We start from the raw sequence: 18,409 nt of genomic DNA, 5'->3' as shown, positions 1-18,409 counted from the left end.
CAGTTTTTGCCCAATTTCCATGAAACTTGGTACAGATGTGTGCCTTTGGTTGTAGATGTGCAAGACGCATTTTTCGACAGTACCCGAAAGTACGTTGCCATGGTAACGGCATATTAATGGCAGAAGATCAAGGAAAGATCTTGCAGATTTAACTACCTCCTCAGTTTTTTGACCAAAGCTTATGAAATGTTGTTTTGACCAAAGCTTATGAAATGTTGTTTGGCGGGGGTATAACCAGTCGCTGTAGCGACATTTCTAGTTTTTATTATCACTCAAAACATTTGAATTACGTTGAATTGAATTGAATTGAATTCAAAGGGATATATAAATCAGAGTGCATGCTGATGAACTGTGGGAAGATTGTGATCACACAATCAAAATCTTTTTGCTTTTATGTGTTTGTTTGTTTGTTTTTTTTGTCTAGGGTAAAGGAGTGGCTTACCGAGGTCGCGTCCTTGTCAAGATCGAGACCAAGCTCGGAGAGCACCCAGAACAGACGCTTGTGGAGATTCCAAATGCCGAAGTCCAGCGGATTGGCAAGTTTCTCCGGCGCCGCAAGTACCGCCTGTACTGTGCCCTCCTGGATGCCACCATGGTCAGCGAGTCGGATGACCCCGTGGAGTTTGAGGTCAGCATCGGTAACTACGGCAACAAACTGGATGACAGCGTGGCCCCGCAGCCCTCGACCACGCAGCCGACGAACGCTGTGTACGACGGCTGCAACTACTACTTCCTGCCGTGGAGCGACAACAAGCCGCTCCTGATCGTCAACTCCGACTGGGAGGATTGCAGCTTCAGGCTGGACACGCTCAACATGATTCTACGCAAAGTGGAGCGACTGGTGAGCTCCAGAAATTTTGATGTAGTGACGATTTTCACCTCATGATATTGCTAAAGTTTGTCTACACATTGGGTAAGGACTCTTATCTTTTCTTCTTCATGCTGTTGCTGTAGTGAATATGTTTCCACATAAGACATGTACAAAAAAGAATTAAATATACAGAAATGGAATCTTTGTGTTTACATATTTAATTTTTTCTTCCCATTTTCAGTTTTATTTTGAGCAAAATATAGTGCATGCTACCCTAGAAGCCATCAAAGATGTTCAAAATACCCAGTTAGAGGTTTTCACCTAATTGTAATGCCACCGTAAACAACCTGAGGATGTCATATTAAGATTCCGTAGATTTTGAGGATTTTAATGCCAGTAGATGCAGAGACAGAGAATGGAATGTAGAGTAGATGTTTGTCAATGTACATGTTGTACATCAGTCACACCAGCCAAGATGCTGGTGATATACACATGTACTGCTTGCCAACGGACTGTTCTCTAACTTGCATGTTTGTTTGACGAACAGGAAGCCAACATGGAGAAGGTACGGCTGTCCATCAAAGCCGGAGCTCCCCAGGCGGAGACTGCTGCCCAGCTGATCGGCATGATTGACACTCTCATCGCAGACTGCAGGTAGGGCAGGCTTGTTGGTAGATTAATTCGTATGACCTCCGCCATACATGAAGTTACCCCCTATGAAGACGCGGTAACATGGGGATTCATGGAGTGGGAAGGCTGGCCCGGTTTGGTTTGATATATTTGATAATCCTCGTAACTACACGTAGTTGTGTACAGCTTTATCACTGATCTCTATGTACTGTAAGTACACACACAGCCGTAGAATCTCAACTGGACAGCTGACCGCTGCTATTCTTGGTTTTCAAACGTACCCTTCACGAATTAATAGGACCACCCATGATCTCTACACTACTGGGTAATAAATGCCCATCTACTTTGTAATAAATGCCCATCTACTTTGCCATGACATGCCAAATTCTTTTATTGTCACTTCTTTAAACAATTCCACACACAAATTGAAACAACCAAATAAACAAATATGGCATTTACATCGATTAGACCAACCCATTTCGAAGAAATAGTGCAACGGTCCCATGTTAAGACCTTGCAAAAAGGATAACAAAGTGGGAAGATTGTGTAATTCCTTTTCATTGGCAGTTAGTTTTAGGACATTCTCGTACTTGTCAGTGGAAAGGGCCAGCCAGCAGATGTGCTGATCTGCCAAGAAAGTACAACAATAAGAGGTTACAGTGTGTAGGTGCCCAGCCACTTTGCTGTAAATTGCCAGCCGAGGCACACTGTTGGCATTTAGTGTGATAACTCCACTCCAAACATGGCTGTAATGAAAGTTAGATGACACTTGTTGGTGCCACAATGTGACAGGTTGTTAACCCATTAAGTATTGTTTTGATATCTCCTAATGTCACAATGTATCTTCAACTACTGTAAAACATGATATATTCGCGGCATGAATTTTTCGCGAATTGGAACCGGCAGCCTTTTTCGTGGCATGAAATTTTCGCGAAGTGCCACTGGCGTTCAATGCATAATAGTGTAAACAAGGACTTCCGCGTGCATTTCAGTTTCGTGAATCTTGGCACTCGCGAAATTCGCGAAATTAAAGTGCATGCGAAAATTCCTCGTTTTACAGTAATCAGTCCAAGGTAGTGTGCCTCTTGAGATTTTTGCTTGTGTTTCCTCAGTTTTAGAGACTGTAGGACTCTTCAACAATAAGCACAAAATTGGTATTACTACTTTTCTTTCCCCTGCCACCAAATTCAGAACCCCTCTGCCCAACGTCGAGGAATTCAAGGACAAAATCAATGAGCTCGACCGGCGCAAGTACGATCGGCGCGTCTTTGTGCTGGAGGCCATCGCGACGGACGCCCTCAAGCTACGGGAGAATGCCACCGATGTGAACGATGCCATGAGCGACGTGGAGGGTTACCTGCACCTGCTCCAGGACTTGGCTGTAGAGGTACCCTTGCTTTTTGTCCTTTGCTAGAGAAGTTGAGGCCCTTGTTTTTTGGTGGTTTTTTTTTTCAACAAAAGCACTGTTTAGCTATTGTACCACCTAAAATGACTGCAAACACCTGGCAACAGAAAGGCAGTAACTACTCAGTTGTGAACATGTTGTAGATTGTGCCATGGGAATTGTAATTTTTTGAATTTTCTCACGATGTGGGACCCTGATCTTATCATTTAGTGTCACCCTCATTCTTGCCAGATACAATGATAAGATTATGAGTCTCCTGCCAAAATTATTTTATTAGATTTAATTAACAATAAACCAAGGGACTTTGAATGATACCATCTTTTTCCTATGCATGTTATCGATGATTTATGATGCTGTATTGTCGTACACATTTTGTGTCTAATTTATGTATTTCTCTTTTGTCAGTATTGGTGTTCACAGTGCAGTTAACTTGGGAGTGATGCAATGAAATAATGGGGATGAGGGTATTTGTCAAATTAAAAGTGGAATGTTGATCATACTTCTCAATGCTCTATTTATGGATTGCTCGAAAAATGCGTATTTTGGACTTTTTCTGCAACTCTTGGTATAATCAGTTAACTTTACTGTAGCTTGCAGAGCAGAGAGAGAATGAAGATTTTTCTCTCTATTACCAACTCTTTTCGTCGCTGCAGCCCCAGAACAGCATGCCTGACGTCATCATCTGGATGCTGAGCGGCAGCAAGCGCATTGCTTACTACCGCATCCCCGCCTACGACGTGCTCTACTCCAAGCGGGGCGAGGATGCCTGCGGCAAGTTCTGCGGAAAGGTCTCCACCTTCTTCCTCCAGGTTCGTGGAAAAAAAATGAAAATGAAATTAAACCCTTCGTCCTCGTAGGACGGGGCTGTACCTCTGTCAGTTACCAGAAATATTTTAATAAAAGGGGGGGGGGGGGGTGGGTTGAGCTTTGACGCTGAGAAAGCTCCAATCTGTATTCAGTAACCAGGGTGTGGAATTGACGTATCGTTATGTTAGTTTCATTTTTACATAATCTTTTTTTTTGGGGGGGGGGGGAGGGGGATTTAGCTGTAGCTTCAATATTCTGTGAGAACTTGACTAGAAAGTGTTCCCCTTAATTGTTAGCCCTTTTGAGGTACATGGACCTGGGATCCAAGAATGTGTGATAATCACTGCCATCTTCATTGCAAAAGTGGACAATGTAAATCTAGTTTTTTAACAGTCAATCAAAGTGGATCGCATACTTAGACACAAGATTCCAAGTGTAGATTTAGCTGTAGCTTCAATATTCTGTGAGAACTTGACTAGAAAGTGTTCCCCTTAATTGTTAGCCCTTTTGAGGTACATGGACCTGGGATCCAAGAATGTGTGATAATCACTGCCATCTTCATTGCAAAAGTGGACAATGTAAATCTAGTTTTTTAACTGTCAATCAAAGTGGATCGCATACTTAGACACAAGATTCCAAGTGTAGCAAGCAAGTAAGCTCTGTCTGTTAAGGATCCGTAGGTAGTAGGACAAACCAGCCAGGAACATCAGAGGAATTAATAGACAAACTGAGAATCACATTATTCTGACTGTTTTCGGCATAGCCACTGTATTAGTCGGTGTGTTTCAGACATTTGAAACATGGCAAGCATGGTAAGCATGGGTCCATGCAACAGTGCCCTCTTGTGTCCTGGGTTTATTTCCCTTTAAACAAAATGAAGTAGGAAAAAAGTGGGCAGTTCTATGAACCCATTGCATATGGAAACCTAGTTTGTCCTTTAGCCCGTCCATGGAGATTAAGAATTCAGCAGGAAACTGGTTAAGATTGTATGCTTCAATCACCTACATACCAGTGTAGATGTACACTGTATACTCGAGCAGTCCATGGGCTTGACGTTGTGTATTTGCCAGAATTTTGTCAATGTGTGTAACTTTCAACCGTTAGTTGTAGATTTCATTGAAAGTCTGTGCTTTCTCTAGTATCGTGCGAAGCAGCCCATTCATCGTAACGGCAGACTCACAAGGATGCCCTAAAATCTATGTTTGCTATCTTTCAATCATTTAGGACTAACCCTGGTTAAAAAAAAAAAAAAAAGATCATGTTTGAAAAATGTTTGTGATACGTATATCAATCACTAGTCCCATTTTTGTCTCAAAGGTCCCTATACTGATAGCATGTTCTCTTTTAGGAGCACTAACAACTTCAGAGAGTGTCCAAAGTTCAAACGAGTACAATGTATGCGTATGCTCTACCTCTATTCCCAACTCTCCCACAAAAGAATATTCCAGAATTTACAAGTATGAGATGTAATATCATATTTGGTTAAACTGTGTTAAAATGTACATTGCCATAAAGTGTAGAGAAGAAATAGACATTTTGTCTTAAAAGCCAGAAACCATAGAAAGAATTATACGCAAAAAATGGTTACGTCTATTCACGTCTGTTGAAGTTTGGATCAATATCCAAAGTTTGATTTTGCTGCACTAAACAATGTTCAGAGGATGGTTTGGCAAAATGCAAGCCTAGCAAAATATCAAGCCAACCACTGCTGAATTTCTAACCTCATGCCAGTTAACTGATCAGCAATAGTTAAAAGGTTATGCAGTGCATGAACTTCTCGATTTTATTAATTGCATGTATCATATTTTGCTGAAATAAGAAAAGCAATATAAATGTCGCGTGATAACCCAAGGAGACATAAAATGCATGTTAACGATACAATACTTGACATTCTCTACTAACCAAATCTACTTGATTACTCTATAAGAGAGAAATGATCTGACCATGTAGAGAGAATTCCATCTGAAACCATCTTTTGTTTCAGATGATAATAAAATGCAGCAGAAAAAGTGTGCTGCACAAAGATGGATTATGCACCAGATACCTCTGATAAGGGATGAAATTATAAACATCTGATACTGGATAAATGGTTGTCTTGGCAACAAAGTGATGACTGGCTTTCATAACAGCCATTGTCATGTGATTGGATGTAATAATAAAAAAAGAAAAGGAAAACTCAACAACAACAACAAAATGGTGAGCAGAACTAGCTGTGTTTTCTGTACCAGGAGCCTTCCACAGAGCCAGATCGGAGAGCCCCCGAGCGTGTTCCAGCCCTGGTATGAATCCTTCTCCTCCTCCTCCTCCTCCTTAAATTTTGTGCTCAGCATCTTCTCAATGGCCTCCTTATACCAGTTCTTGTCCCGTCCCCTACCCGGCTGCTCTCTCTCTCTCCTTCATCGCTCCTAACCCTCTCATTGCTCGTGCCTAGACACTTCCATTTTGCCAGATGTACATTGTAGCATCGCTGATCCATATTGGCTGCTGTGTTTCATACTCGCCTTCGTGTAGATGGTGTAATAATCTCTGTGACTTTTGTGACTTTGTGAACCAACTCATTAGTCCCTTCCTATGCATTCCAAGATGATGAATTGCTTTGTTGTGAATTAAAGTTTTCATCTGTCATTTTAACATGACTTCCAGTTTTGTTTTGTTTTTAAATTCATATTGTGCACATTATTCTTCTCGGTTAAAAAAAAAGGGGGGAAAAAATGAGGTCCATGTAGGCACATGGCAAGGTATTGCGGGAAGCGAATATGCTTTCCAAAAGTGTCTATTCCCTGATTCAATAAAAGAGAAGTAAAGAAAAGAGAAACAGAGAAGATTAAAGCAATTCATTGTTTTTGGCATGCAGTGGGTGTGATGACAAAAAATTCAACAAATCAGAGTTTTCATTGAACCTTAATTCATGTGACATTTTGTGCAAATGCGAACAGATTCATTTTTTTTTCCATCTCTTGTGGTGTGCTTTGCGCTTTTTCTAGCTCTAGGAAGTGAAAAAAAAAGCCTTGTTCCTATTTCTAGAATGTAATTATAATCTTTGTTTTTAATTCAACCCTGCACTACTCTAAAGCAGAAATAAAAAATAGAAAAAAAAAGAGAATTCTTGTATATGTAGGAGAAGAATTTTGAAGTTAAGTTGGGAGGGGGGGTGGGCATTTTGGGGGTGAGCATTCGATATCAAATGTAGAAGACCCTTCTAGAAGAAAAGTGTTCTGTATACATTTTTTTCTCTGCAATTTGATGATCAAGTTGTCTGAATTTCAGAAAGCTTTTTGGGAAGATAGATAAAAACTTTAGCAGCTATGAAATTAAGATACATACCCTGAGGATATTGCAGAAACTCATACAACTTTTGAATATTGTTCACATTAATTGACCATCGAACATTAGCAATTTTATGTGGACATACAGACACCATCACTTAACATGCTTTGAGATGTCAACTCTCACCAACAGCTTCTGGATTATAAAGTCTGCCAGTCCAGTAAAGAAAGAAAAAAAAATAAAAAAATAAATAAATAAAAAGTTTATATCCATGTTGCCAAGTTTGGTTTGCACAGTGTAACCTGTTCCATTAGTGAGATTTTGTCTTTCGCTTGTGATTTTGCTCAATCAATTATTCCACTGTATTTATCCTGCCAAAAATTTCCTTTCAGAAATAACAAATTATGATAGTGATAATGGGATTATTGCATGCAGATTACTTATATGGGTCCTCATTGAACATTAACTCTGAAATTTCAAGTTTTAATCAATGTGAGTACTGAACTCCCAACAGAAGAACAGCATTACTATTTTCTTGTCTTAACTGCAGATAGTAACATACTTGGGAAGCTCGATTTTACTTTATATATACAGTGTACCTCCTGTATTTTCATTATGACCGCTAAGTCTTGCCCCTCCTCTTCTGCTATGGGAAAAGTCCATGCATTTCTGCAGAAAGACCAACTTTCTACCCCTTTGTCCAATTATCTCTTTCCATCAGCCACCCTCCCTTAAGCTGCTTACTATTTCTCTTCATAGTGAATTGACAAACTTTACAAAATGTCCAGTTTATCAAATGAATATTAATACATGTATGTAGCCATCATCAAATAACTGGTCAAAGTAAAATTGTGGGGTATAATGGAGATTTTTGGCTTTAATTAATAAACAGGTGACAAGAAACAACATATCTTTGTAAACAACTGAAAAGTTTGACAAAATCAGGTGTTTTGTAATTTTTACTTTCTTACTGTTACAATATATGGTGAACAGCGAAAGAGAAATGATATACTTAATTGTGGCTATTTGCTAACAAAAATATATACTTCTCGTGGGTGATGTACATGTACAGGGTTGTGCCATATTTATGATATTGCCGTTGCAGCTATAAATGCATTATAAGGGATCAATTAATTCATACAATGTATATCAGGGACATTCCATACACATATTGTATGTGTATTTTTATGCCTTACCCTGATTGGTGCTAGAGATATATCATATATATTTTTTTAGTGCGCTTCAATTAACATTTTATAATGGTATAAAGTCACTAGGCTGAGGTTATGATTGACAAACTGAGGTTTTTGTGTTTGATGAATTGAAGCAAATGAGGGATGCAGTCATTTTTAAAAATTCAGATTAAGCAAGCTTTGGCTTTGTTCACTTGTGTAAATCAGACACTCATGTTCGTGTGTGTTGTGCATCATACAGCTGTGTTTTGTCTGTGAGTTTCATAGTGTAATTCTGTGTATTTGCCCTATTGCTTTATTTATTGTGATGTTCATATTTTGTGTGGCTGCACCCTGACATTTTATTTTAAATGCTATCCAGCAAGAGCAGAGTTCCAGTAGTAGGCAATCTAGGGTAAGACATTTAGCTAGCATATGTGACCGCTCAGCTCAGAACCCACAAAAAGTAGGCTGAAATGAATTTCCATGGTTCTACTTTCTAGTTTAACCCGTTGAGGACTAGTCCCGAGTATACTCGGGCAAGTGTCTGTGGGAAATGTGTGTTTTAGCAAAATCATACCATCCTAAACGGGTTAAAAGAATAACTCTAAGCTTTGAAATGATATATAACTTGTTAATGTTGGAACATCCTAATCTATGCAAAAAGTGATTGAAATATTAAAAGAGAAAGTTAGAAGTTGTGGTTTCATAGCAAAGGGAGGGGAAAAAAAGGATTTGATAATTTAGGATAGCTCAGACATGAAAACATGTTGTACAATGTATTTCCCGGTGAAAGCAACATATGTCCAAAAAAAGAAAAAAAAAAGAAAAAGAAATATGTGGTTCAGAAAAACTGCTAATATGTTGATTTCAGTTGTGTTTTGAGCTGCCATATCGTCATAGTAGGTAGACAAAGATTACACTCCGAAGTAAAACAAGTAAGATAAACTTTGAAAATTTAAGTCTCTCAACCAAAATAACTCTTTTGGTCCACTGCAGAGAATCATAATCTGCAACTTTTTGTGGGTTTTGAGCTGGGCGGTCACATATGTCTTTTCCTCTGCTCGTGGGTCTTTTTTTTTTTGCCCCAATCATCAACATCCACCCTAGCAATAACAAAAAAGAAAAAACGAAAACAGCAACAGCAAAAGACAGAAATTGGTATGCTCTTTGGCAGTTAGTTGTGATGTGATTGAAATTTGCATTGTGTCATGTTCATCAGCGACATTCATCAAGAAAAGTTTCAGTATCGCACAAAGAGATTGATTGCATCTTGGTTCTGATTGCTGAGCTTGTTCTTGCTATGTAGATAATTGGTGACTTTGGTGTGATGGGGGTAATGTTATGCAATTTTTTTGTTAATAAAAAAAATAATAATAGTCAGTTCTTAGAAACGCATAATACCATACAAATAGTCTCTATGCGTGTACAAAATAATGATAATGAAACAAAATTTGTTTCATTTTTTTTCCCAAAAAAAAATTTGTGCAAGCATTTTATGTACTTCTTTTCTTATTTGGATAAAAATCATCCTTTGTATGATGGTTTTAACCTGTTCAAGACTAGTCACAATGATACTCGGGTAGGTGTCTATGGGGAATATATGATATACACCTGGAGCAAAATCGGGTCGACTTGAATTCCATGACTTACATCCGCTTTTGACGTTCTAAGGGGTTTCCTATGTTGGTAAATGATGAGGTTGCCTGTGTAGTTTGAATGTCAGGGGCTATATTCTGCTATGTCAGGGGCTATATTCTGCTACTGTAGACGCTGAACAGTCTCAGCTCTTGAAGTAATTTGCAAGTCATGGCAAGGAATGGAAGACGCTTAGTAGATTAAAGGCATGAACTGGCGCTTACATAGAATACACTGTATGAGTGTAACCAATTGAGTCCTGGAGGAATATCACATATTGCTACAGAAATAATTGTCTAGTTTTGCATCATTTCTTCATTTGGCAAAAAATTGGATCGAAGTTTACAAGGTTGAATTTTCACGTAATCTGCACAAAATCAGAAAGAAATTATTAACAGACTTTGGGTAATTTGCAAGAGAAATGGGGACATTCACCTTCTAAAATATGTGAAGAATTTGAAAATTCACTGTAAATTTTGCAATTCATAAATAAATGCTCTTGAAAATTCTTTACTGTAAACGTACTGTGAAAGTGGATATTTTCATGGTATTGCACGTTTTGCGCGACTAGTGCAAAAATGAAAGCATTGGAATGTTTTGCTTGTTTTTATGAAATACTATCGATACTTGTGTTTTATATCTTGATTCCGCAGAATTAGAAAAGCATGCAAAATTTGTCATACTCCATCAAGCACATGCGAAATTGTCCACATTTATTGTACAATTTTGTGTGAACATTGGAGGGCTCAAATAATAGATGTTTGTTTTTTTTTCTTAGCCATATGAAAAACCTTGAATGAACAGTAAAATTTCACAGTGAAAAGATGCAGCACCAAAATCATATAAATGAGATTACTGTGACTCAATGGGGCAATGGATTATTAAAAAGAGGAAGGCTTGTGCTAAAAAGGCTTGGTGCATCAAGGGCAGCATGGTGTATGTGCCACAGATCCGCAGTAGTAGTAGTAGAAGTAGCAGTAGTGAAAAAAAGGTGTGCAATATAAAGAGTGCTTCATGATATTTTTTTAAAAGCTCTGCTTATTGTTGTCAATTTACATTCAGCTTCCACAGGTGAGTATGCATTATTTTCTAGGCAGTGTCCACACGAGTGTGGAGAAATGGTGATTTTCACATTTCAGTCAGCAACATAATCACAATATTGGTGTGCAGTACATAGATACAAGTGTTTTGTGTTCTCTCTTGTATACTGTAATAGTGGAATATGGAAAGTTCTGATCATTCATTCACAGTTATTGTTGTGTGTCATTATTCAAGAAAATTACATTTAAAGAAATAATCTGTACCATTCTCTGTCCTCAACTTCTCAGTGTACTCTTTATCAAACAGGTGTGAAGTACAAAAAAGTGCAGGTGTCCATTTGGTGTATTATTATGCTGTATACAGCACACATGTGGATCATGTTGTTTCAGACATATCACAGATCAATGAGGTCTCTATTTCTGGCACAAACAAGTGTAATCACAATTATGGTCACCTAGATGTTTTCATTTTCTTTAAAAGTGCAATTTACATTGTATGCTACTTTTTTTTTTTGGGGGGGGGGGGGGGGAGAGGTAAACTGGAGTTTGGTCACTCATGTCACAATATTCCCACATTGAACCTTCGAACTCCAGATAAATCAAACAAAGAATTTGTAGAAAGGTGGATTTTCATGCAATTTTTCTCAGGTAGATTAAAGCTGGAGCTTCTCTCCAAAAAGTATTGAAATAGATCTGACAGATACCAGAAAATAAAGATATACCTGCTAGACCTCCTTCCAGCAAGTAATAAAAGAATTCCAAAGTGGAAGGCAGAGTGAATTTTGTAGTAGGGGAGGAGGGGTAGAAAACATTTTCTGTCTGATACTTATGCTGTGTTTTTCTCCCTCTTTTCAATGCTTTTTTTGGAACACTCTGCGGTGATATGCACAGTTCCCTGGTGGAAAGACCACAAACGTCGGTGTGAAGAAAGTGCCAGGAATGCTGCGCGCCAAGTTCTGGTTTGGCTTGGAGCCAGACAGCCCCAACTTCCAGGGCAGCCTCACCGACTCCAGCATTGTCGTCTATGCCGAAACGGTATGCGCTGGTGGAAGAACCGGTTCTCTGAAGCCGCAGCTCTTTCCCGGCCTGAAATTTACTGTGTTCCGTGAAGCTGCTAATCAGGGATGATAGCATCCGTGTACCAGTGTATTTCTTTCGTACTGTTTGACCAAATTTATGGACTTAAAGCATCCATAAACTTTGAATCATTTGAACTTTGGAATGACTTCACCTGTACGTTTTTATTCTTACAAAGGAATTTAAAAGCCATGGTTGCTAGTGAATTAATGGCATAATTTGAAATGGAGCAATGCTTCACTTAGCAATTATATTTTAGTTTTTGTACTGGTTTCTTGCTGTTGCCTTGGATATCTCCAGGTCAGGGTAAAAAAAAAAGTACCAAAGTGTAATGTCATAGCCATTCATCACCATTGAAACTGGTTCTAAATAACCTCACCTGGCCCAAATATCTGTGTACGCTATTGTTGCTATTAACCTATACTGTATGTCATGCTGTCAATACCAACCGTCTATTTGAAGAACGTACAACAATCTTCAAATAAGCTGTTGGTATTACAGCATGATACATTTTTTGAGTTTTGTTTTATTTTCAATAATGAACTTGATATAGTCATATAGTTTCCACATAAATATTTTATTCTGATCTTCTTTGCAGTATGAGAACCAGATGAGTGTACTAGGGAACTGGACCAACAAAGCTCTGCCCCGACCAAAATGGTCTGATGCTTCTGGAAAGGTAAGTCTGGAACCCTTATTTCCTATTTGTGCAATATACACTTTGTATGTTTGTCCAGATGTAATTGTTTCTCTTCATGTGTAGATACTGTAAACTACATTGTCACATCTAAATGTAATATACCAGTGGTAAAAAGGTTTTGTTAAATTAGGCATGTAAAGTGAAATCCACAAAATGCCTTGCAAAAATATCAGATTGAAATGTAATATGATGGAGTGATGTAAATTCATGATGTAAGTCTAGTGTATTTTGCTTACCCATAAGTTGAATTTGTTAGTAATATAGGTCCTACACGAAAGTCATATCATGAATGCTTGAAAATGCTTCACATTGTGTTGCTGGTGCAGTTTGACACATCTTTGTTGTGCAGAGTAATCTAGTAGCAATAGATTTTTTGGTATGACAAAGAGCTGTCAGTTGAAGAGACGTTTGAAAAATTAACTGTAGGTACATTGTAAATTCTATGATGTTCCTGTTGTTCTTATAGGTCAAACTCCCCAAGGACAAGTTCAAGCTACCCGAAGGATGGCGCTGGGAAGGAGACTGGTTCAAGAGTCCTGAACTCAGGTAGGACCAGGAACTATCCACCAAGGAACAGATTCTCCTCTAGATCTTTTGCCCACTGTACAGTATATGCATCTAATTTATACCTATGGCAGAGAAAAAAACAAGCCTGATATACACTGCTCTAGTTGAGATAGCCATCACATATCATCCAACTGTGTAATTTTGGTAGCAGTTTTATACATGTATCGTATTGTTTGTAGCAGACTTTAGTTTTGTGTCTGGGAAGGTCTGTAACCTATTCAAACTCATCCATGTTTTTTTTCATCTTCTTCAAGAGATTCAGCTGTCTACAAATTACACACTACATGCATCAGACCCTGATGTGCTGAGAGCTTTAAACATACAGTGTATGTTGTCATGCTGTTTTTCACTGCCAGATATATTTGAAATTTTATGGACACATTTGAATAAATCATGAATGATAAGCTTTGCTTTTTTCCTTCTGATTGTTGATCACCCCAAAATGACACAGGTACAATATGTATGCACTGAACAATAGACGTAATAGCACATCACAGCATTACAATCATGTTACAATAGGTAAATGTAACATTAGTGTTCAGATAATGACTTTACGTAACAGTGTAGCCTTGCCGTGGGTTTCTATGTTGACTTTGTCCAGTTGACCCATGCAATATTCATATACTGTACATAAACCCTCAGCTTTGGTTAATTATGCCCATATGTGTGATTTGTTTTGATCTGGCGCAGTCTGATGTTTGACGCTGATGCGGGCCAGACCAAGTTTTTGGAGGACATCTACGAGCACGAGACGAGGAACATCCCTGGAGGGGCGTGGCAGACAGCTTCAGTGCCCTTCACCGACGTGGTAAGCTGGCTCCATTTTAAAGGAGACCTCCAGATGATATTTAGACTTTTGCATTTGAACATCTATAACTTGGTTATTCTGGGTACAGAGTTTCAGAATGTAGAGTGATTGGGATGAGGAATAGGAATGTTTTCAAAATACATAACAAATCACGATGATGATGATGATGATGATGATGATGATGATGATGATGATGATGATGATTAGCAGCTTCACATGAGAATGTGTGATTTGATGCTCGAGGAAGCAGAACGAAAGAAGAAAGCATGCATAAATTGTACACGGTGAACTTGCGAAGCAAGTGGTATTGTAACGGAATTACATTAATTTGCTACATTATTGGAATATGTGAGCTTCCTCTATGTCATCGTCCCTGTTCATTGAAGCAGATCTGCTGTGTATGGTAGAAATATATCTCTTGGTGAACCCACTGGTGATGGGGACCAGGAACCTGTTTTACTCATGTGGGAACTGTATCAAACCAACAAAAAAACCCAGTGTTGGGACGGATTCAGATCATATCTAATTGGGAAGGGTACAAAGACATTCAAGATATATTCTAAAACATGGCTACATGTACAGTAGGTGGATGCAAGCTACATTTTATTGTTCCCAAATGTCATAGTGAAGTATTTCCTAACTTCTTAGGGCTTATTGATCCCAAAACTGTCCCTAAGATCAGTTGAATTGAACTTAGGATTGAGTTTAGAGTTCAGTCAAACAAGCCCCTGATGTTCCATGTAGGCCCTATGGCAGTTCTTGGAGGCATAAGGTTTAAAGCGCCCTCAATTCCTCTAATCTTCCTGTCAACAGAAAGGAGACCCTGCTCCCAAGCGTGAGGAGCTGCAGTGCCCAGAGGGTTGGCAGTGGGATGATGCCTGGGCCCAGGACATCAACAGAGCTTGTGATGAGGAAGGTGAGCTCTATTTTTTATTCAGCAGATCACACTCATCACAAGATGACGTGATGATGACCCAGAATTTTCATTTTGGATTTGTGAAAGGTGCAGAAAATTGACCTTTGTGTCATTTAGAACAGCTCATATGAGAGGAGAATAGAAAGAGAAAGATCTACTGTGTCAGAACACCTGCCCATTGCAAGTGACATTCTGTCAGCATTTTCACAGCTATTGGCACTAAAGCAGCAAGATTCAGGAGGTAAATTGATGGATTAGAGTTTACTCTACTCCTCTGCCTCCGATATGACAGTACATTAGTTCAGAATAGTATGTACAATGTAACCTATTGATGTGTTGAAACAGTGAAATGACAGTACTTTGTTTCAACAGGATAATATTAAAGATAAGATACATGTATATATTGTTGTGTTAAAACTAATGAATAGTAAAGAATCAACAGTGTCAAAATTCAAAAGTTCTCATACAGTATGCCACACATTGGATGCTCACTTCTTTGTCGTAAGTCTGTTGCCGGTGAAGCAGGTGATTATTTGTTGAAATCTCTCTCGTTATGCAAGGGTTTGAGTACTGCGTGGAGTCCTCGGTGGCTAGCTGGGGGCCGGTGGAGAGGACCTACCACCTGTGTCGCCGTCGACGATGGGTGCGGCCCCGCTCCCTGGTGGCAGACCCAAAGGCCTTGGCGGTAAGATGAGACTCTTGTGTCATGGATGATTTTGGTAGGAAGTGATGATGATGATGGTGATGATGGTGATGATGATGGTGATGATGATTATGGTGATGATGATGGTGATGATGATGGTAATGATGATGGTAATGATGATGGTGGTGGTGACGGTGGTAGTGAGGTCAGACCAGGATAATGGTAGTAATGATAACAAATTTGATGATGATGATGAGGATGATGATCATGATCATAATTATGATGATAATGATGATGCAGATAATGAGATGAATGTCAGTAGGATAATCTGTGACATTGTGAAGCTTTCAGTAGCTGATAATGCCGGAGTCTCCATGATATCATTTCATGTCCGGATAAGAGAATATAAAGTTCTCCTCAATTCTGGCATTATTTTTTGCATATTGAGAGGTCTTCCTGATTGCTCTGTAATACTTCCAGATTTTGTTGTGTGCATGGTGGCTGCTGCTTTAATGTCGTAGGAATTAGAATAATGGTGATGATGATAACATATGAGATGGGATGATGTCGAGTTCTAGTTGTAATGATGGTGGATATACCCTGTAGCAGTCATGATACTCCGCTGACACTTTTATTGCTGTATAATTTTTATGCCTCCGCCACAAAGTGGTGCCGGAGGCATTATGTTTTCGGGTTGTCCATCTGTCCGTCCGTCCGTCCGTCCGTCCGTCCGTCCTTCCGTCCGTAATGAATTTTGTGGACAGCGTAACTAAAAAACCTTTTGAGGTATCCTACTGAAACTTGGCATGTATATGTATTAGGGGATGAAGTTGTGCCTATCAACTTTTGGGTGCACATGCTCAAGGTCAAAGATCAAAAGGTCAAGGTCAAATACGTAAAATTTCACTATTTCCACCATATCTATGCAATGCCTGAAGATATTTTCTTGAAACTTAGTGTTTACATGTATTACCCAGTTAGAATTCTCTGGTGAAAGTTTGGGGTCATGATGTCAAAGGTCAAAGGTCAAAAGGTCAAGTAAAATATGAAAACTTCACTTTTTTCTCCGTATCTTGGAAATTGTTCAAGGTATCTTCATGGAACATAGTATATATACATGTAGACTGGCAGTGATTATCTAGAGAATTTAGGGTTCATGGGTCAAAGGTCAGGGGTCAAAGGTCAAGGGCAACACTTCAAAAGTTTACTATTTCCCTCATATTTATGCAATGCCAGCAGGATTATCATGTTTTTTTAACACTTGGTGTATGCATGTATAACCTGATAGAGTTTCTCTGGAAGCTTTCTTTTTTCTTCTTCTTTTTTTTTGCCTCAAAGGTCAAAAGGTCAAAGATCAAGGGAAAGTGCTGAACTACAACTTTTTCCTCCATATCTCAGAAGTGGCTCTGGTTATCTTGAAACTTACTACGTATTTATGCATGTTGTGCCTGACAGTGATTATCCTATGAATTTTAGGGTCAAAGGGCAGATGAATATGGTAACAATGAACTTTTCAATACAGAAATTGCACATTTTCTCCATACCTTGAAAATTACTCAATGCATAAACTTATGAATTGGTCAAAGTCAAGTTAAAGTCCTTAAATCCCAAAATACATGCTCTCCTATTCATCCAATTAAACCTAGGTCAAGGAAGGTGAACATTCAACACATTTGTGACAAACTTGTCATTTTAATATTTTGCCAATTTTGTGAAAATGTAATCACACATTGTGTACATGTACTATAGACCTATTAGGAGAATCATGCATTATGGCGGAGGCATACCAGTCGCCTTAGCGATATTTCTAGTTCCACTTCCTTTTTGTTTATGTTTGTTATGATGCCATTTAAAAAATGATACCTATTTCCAGGAGAAACGGAGGGCTGAAATAGAGGAAATTGTAAGTCAGTGGATGTTCTTGTCAGAAAGTTATTGCAACCCTTGTGATGTCCTTCCTACCAATACCCTTTCCCTTACCCCCCCCCCCCCCAACAAAGCATGTAAAAAAAAAAAGAAGAGTTATTATAATTCAAACTTAACTACACATTGTGCTACAGTTGTAAGTTATGTTTTACGATCTGTATAATATGCAATGCAATTCTTGTGGTGATTTAACCTTTTCAAGACTGTTGATTGATGAATGTGTGTTTGGGGTGATGTTGTGAAGAGTAATCCAGGATTTTTATCAACAATTTCTATTCCTCAAATTTATAAGGAATTCAGCACCATGAAACCTTGTTATGCAAGCATGCATGTTTTTTGCAGTGTGCCGTTATTCTAGTCTTGTATGGTGTGTGCGTATTTTCAGCCTGATCTAAGATCTAGAAATCTCCTGGGTGTAATGGCACAGGGAATGTGTTGTGCCAACTTCAATGAATTTTGACAAATAAACCATGGCCTATGACCAAATTACACAAGAAATTAGAAGTTGAAAACTTTTTTTTTTTAAATGCAGAATATGGTTTCCTTCAGTGAGAGAGTATAGTGTTTGCCTTAACTCATATCACTTGGAAAAGATAGTTAATTGTTTGGATTGGTAATATGATTTCTTGCTCTTTGCATTGCAGTCCTTCTACTGAAAAAGTGCAGACTTCTTAGCTCATCCCATCAATAAAAAGATTTTGATAACATCTAGCTCACAATGTTACCATTTGTAATTAAAGGCTGTCATTATATGTTTAATCCTGGGATACAAACAATGTACATTGATCCACACAAGCAAAAATCCTCTGATAAGTGTGTGTTGCATGGAGTTTGAAGATTAGACTATTTTCTGAAAAGGATTATATTATTTATCAGCAGTACAAATACCTCAGACTTATGAATGCCTCAAACTTTGTGTGCTGTTTAGAGCATGCCAAATATTTTTTTTTTAATTTTTTATTCTTTATTCTTTAAGGGCTCTGTGGCTCTTGTTGGGAGGTT

The 18,409-nt window shown here is 38.5% G+C and overlaps 1 protein-coding gene across 1 annotated transcript in view; it reads left to right on the top strand.

Moving 5' to 3' along the window:
* Nucleotides 1-18,409, top strand: part of LOC139713461 (dysferlin-like) — a 113,665-nt gene that overhangs the window by 12,010 nt on the left and 83,246 nt on the right. The window contains exons 8-18 of the mRNA XM_071625188.1: nt 425-841; nt 1,359-1,465; nt 2,633-2,828; nt 3,500-3,655; nt 5,882-5,932; nt 11,662-11,805; nt 12,446-12,526; nt 13,014-13,093; nt 13,805-13,922; nt 14,736-14,838; nt 15,399-15,523. Coding sequence (XP_071481289.1) covers nt 425-841; nt 1,359-1,465; nt 2,633-2,828; nt 3,500-3,655; nt 5,882-5,932; nt 11,662-11,805; nt 12,446-12,526; nt 13,014-13,093; nt 13,805-13,922; nt 14,736-14,838; nt 15,399-15,523 — 1,578 coding nt within the window. The remainder of the gene's footprint in view (nt 1-424; nt 842-1,358; nt 1,466-2,632; nt 2,829-3,499; nt 3,656-5,881; nt 5,933-11,661; nt 11,806-12,445; nt 12,527-13,013; nt 13,094-13,804; nt 13,923-14,735; nt 14,839-15,398; nt 15,524-18,409) is intronic.

This window comes from Diadema antillarum, unplaced genomic scaffold (assembly GCF_040938485.1).
Source record: "Diadema antillarum isolate AM-2024a unplaced genomic scaffold, OU_Dant_1.0 seq00001976_RagTag, whole genome shotgun sequence".
NCBI classification, from domain to species: domain Eukaryota; kingdom Metazoa; phylum Echinodermata; class Echinoidea; order Diadematoida; family Diadematidae; genus Diadema; species Diadema antillarum.
The sequence above is the reverse complement of the archived record's forward strand: the minus strand, read 5'-3'. Positions and strand labels throughout refer to the sequence as shown.